The sequence below is a fragment of the Volvox carteri genome (genome assembly GCF_000143455.1).
Source record: "Volvox carteri f. nagariensis unplaced genomic scaffold VOLCAscaffold_69, whole genome shotgun sequence".
In the NCBI taxonomy this organism is placed as follows: Eukaryota; Viridiplantae; Chlorophyta; class Chlorophyceae; order Chlamydomonadales; family Volvocaceae; genus Volvox; species Volvox carteri.
Genome location: NW_003307612.1, coordinates 364,931 through 367,584, shown reverse-complemented (window position 1 = coordinate 367,584; position 2,654 = coordinate 364,931). Strand labels below are relative to the sequence as shown.

Genomic DNA, 2,654 nt, shown 5'->3' with positions numbered 1-2,654 from the left:
CGGCCGTTGCCCGGCCGGGTTTCGTGCTTGCCGCAGACCTGTCGATACTTTATTGTCGCTTGCACGGGTCTTAATGAAGCCCAATCTACAGGGGGTTAGAGGCCCAGATGAAGTCAGCAAAGGCAAGGTCCCATGGGATGGAGCGAGGTTCCTCGTAATATGGGACGGCTGGCTGTCGTAGACAAACATTCCATGAAGCTAAGGCTGCTGTGCTAGTCTCCACGGGCAAGACTGGTTTGACGGTCCAGGCGGGCCCAAGCCCCCGACTGATTCAAGCCCCTAAATCGCCGCTTTGGTGAACTACGTAACGACAATGATCGCAAACTGAAAGCCTCGCAACTTCTGGCTGAACGAGTTCGTTTTCTTTACCAAGCTTCCATTGTCGTCTTATTCTGAGGGGCAGCAAACGAAAGCCACGCTCGCAACAGACGTTCATAAAAAAATGTAAGGCTGCCTATGATATGACGGCCACTAAGAGCAAAACGCGAGCATCGGTGCATGAAGAAACAGCAAGTTGGCGTTGGGCCGCCGCTTAGGGGTAAATTCCTCAGCATTTGTGTCCAGTTTGGTAAGTGCAATCATACATTTTAATCAGTGCAAGGTAAAAGGCAACAAAAATGTGAGTATAGTTTCAACCGTTCTCCGTGACGTCCGCTAATTTACATTAACCATAGAGCAACTGAGGTAAATAATATTGCAGCCATATATCACACAGCGCTGTTAAGGCCTGTCTAATAGCAGCTAGCGTACTTCTCCACCATCGCATTCCAAATGCAGTACAGAATCGTGCATGAGCCATGTATTTAAGCGTCGTGCTCATCGAGACTATGGAGCATTAAAGCCCTAACTTAGGCCTTGTAGATCTTAGTTATCACAGGGGCCTGGGTGCCACAGGCGCATAGGGCGGTGGCCTCGGCGCGCAAGTTATCTCACACCCTGCAGATCAGGGTTATCCTGCGCAGGCGCACGCCTAGTGTTGCGAGCTCTGTATCTTTGAGGTTAAGCAGATCTAAAAGGGTACGTGGGTGTATTTCTGCGAAGCACTGATTGCCTTGGTGCCACCTGTCATCCTATCAGCAATGAAATGTGAAGGTGTAATAATTTTACATTTCCCAGAACTTATCCATTTCTAATGCGATAGACCTAGCTAGGGGGCGCATGCATCACCTTCCGGTTTCTTAAGGACGTACCCTACCTTGCCCTCACTGCCTTGGGCGCAGGAACTTTGCGGCAACTGACGTCGTTGTTTTCGCTGTATACAACGGGGACAGTCTGGCGGTTTGCTGTTGGTCCGCAGCCACAATGGCGGAGACTGCTCGCCGAAGCTGCGTCTGCATCGCGGCAACGGTAGCAATATGGCTATTATTGGCGCCTGTGCTCGTCATGGGCGCTGGATCTGATAGTGGAAATTCAACACGACCTCCGTTTCCACCGCTTTGCAACTGTATTCGTAGCCCTAACGCGTCGCCCTTCATCCTTAATGGCATCCCTCCCTCTTCGTCGGGCGATTACCAAAAGCATTGCTTTGCCATTACAAAAACTTCCAGCTGCACTCCAAAGCTTCAGTGTTGCAATGGCAGACAAGGCATTTATAAAATTGAGTTCGACGTCGGTAAGTCTCTTGGTATTCGGACCGGTGAAGGGGGTTATTCATACTGAATCGTCAGTATTTCGCAGCAACTTGGTTTGTGCCTTAGCTCGGAGAGGTTGCTAGTTGGCAACAAGTCTCAGCCCACCTTGCTGGTTTGCCTGTTGCGGGACATTAATGCAGGCCCTTGTGGCTGCCTATTTGCTTCCCGCGCACTGCCATGCCCTCCGTTAAGGTATTTTTTGTTTCCACCTCCATGCGAATGGCCTCCAGAGATGTTATTGTTCACGCCCACCATTACCACTATTAGTGTTCGGTGGCAGGTACTTCCAGACTAAGATTATCTCCCCTCTCTCTTGCGCTCTCGCAGTGTCCTCCTGCAGGCCCTCTCTCCAGCGGGTAACAGTCAACAATCAGACTTGGGGGTCTTGGGAATTCAACAGCCAACTCAGCGTCCTGCGTGTAACCAAGTTGTTTCTGAGTCCTGCTGGTGCTCCAGGCACCCAGATCTGCCTCTTCCTGCAGAAGAGGACGCCCTGCACGTATCTCTCGGATTTGTGCAGCGCAGGAGATGGGATCTGCAAGTATGCAATTTTTAACTGGGACACAGCAGGTGGTAGCACCAACGACTGCTGCCCTGTGCGGGTAACAGCACTGTCACCACCACCGCCGCCGTTTGAGCAGGTATCAGCCCTCCCACCACCACCACAGCCGTTGCCTCCACCCGCGGCCCCCCCGCCCCCCTCGCTTCCTTCTCCCCCTCCTCCCTCTCCGCTTCCTCCCTCCCCACCACCACCTTCTCCCCTTCCGCCTTCTCCGTTACCACCTCCTCCACCTCCTTCCCCACCACCTCCTTCTCCACCTCCTTCCCCATCACCGCCCTCTCCTCCACCTCCGTCCCCATCACCGCCTTCTCCTCCACCTCCCTCCCCACCACCACCTTCTCCCCTTCCGCCTTCTCCGTTACCACCTCCCCCGCCTCCTTCCCCACCACCGCCTTCTCCTCCACCTCCTTCCCCACCACCGCCTTCTCCTCCACCTCCTTCCCCATCACCGCCCTCTCCTC

General features: G+C 53.7%; 1 protein-coding gene across 1 annotated transcript in view; it reads left to right on the top strand.

The window, feature by feature from the left end:
- Positions 1-1,383: 1,383 nt before the first annotated feature.
- Positions 1,384-2,654, top strand: part of phV27 (extracellular matrix glycoprotein pherophorin-V27) — a gene marked incomplete at both ends in the record, with an annotated part of 2,213 nt that continues 942 nt past the window's right edge. Inside the window, 2 exons of the mRNA XM_002957115.1 lie at positions 1,384-1,612; positions 1,959-2,484. Coding sequence (XP_002957161.1) covers positions 1,384-1,612; positions 1,959-2,484 — 755 coding nt within the window. The remainder of the gene's footprint in view (positions 1,613-1,958; positions 2,485-2,654) is intronic.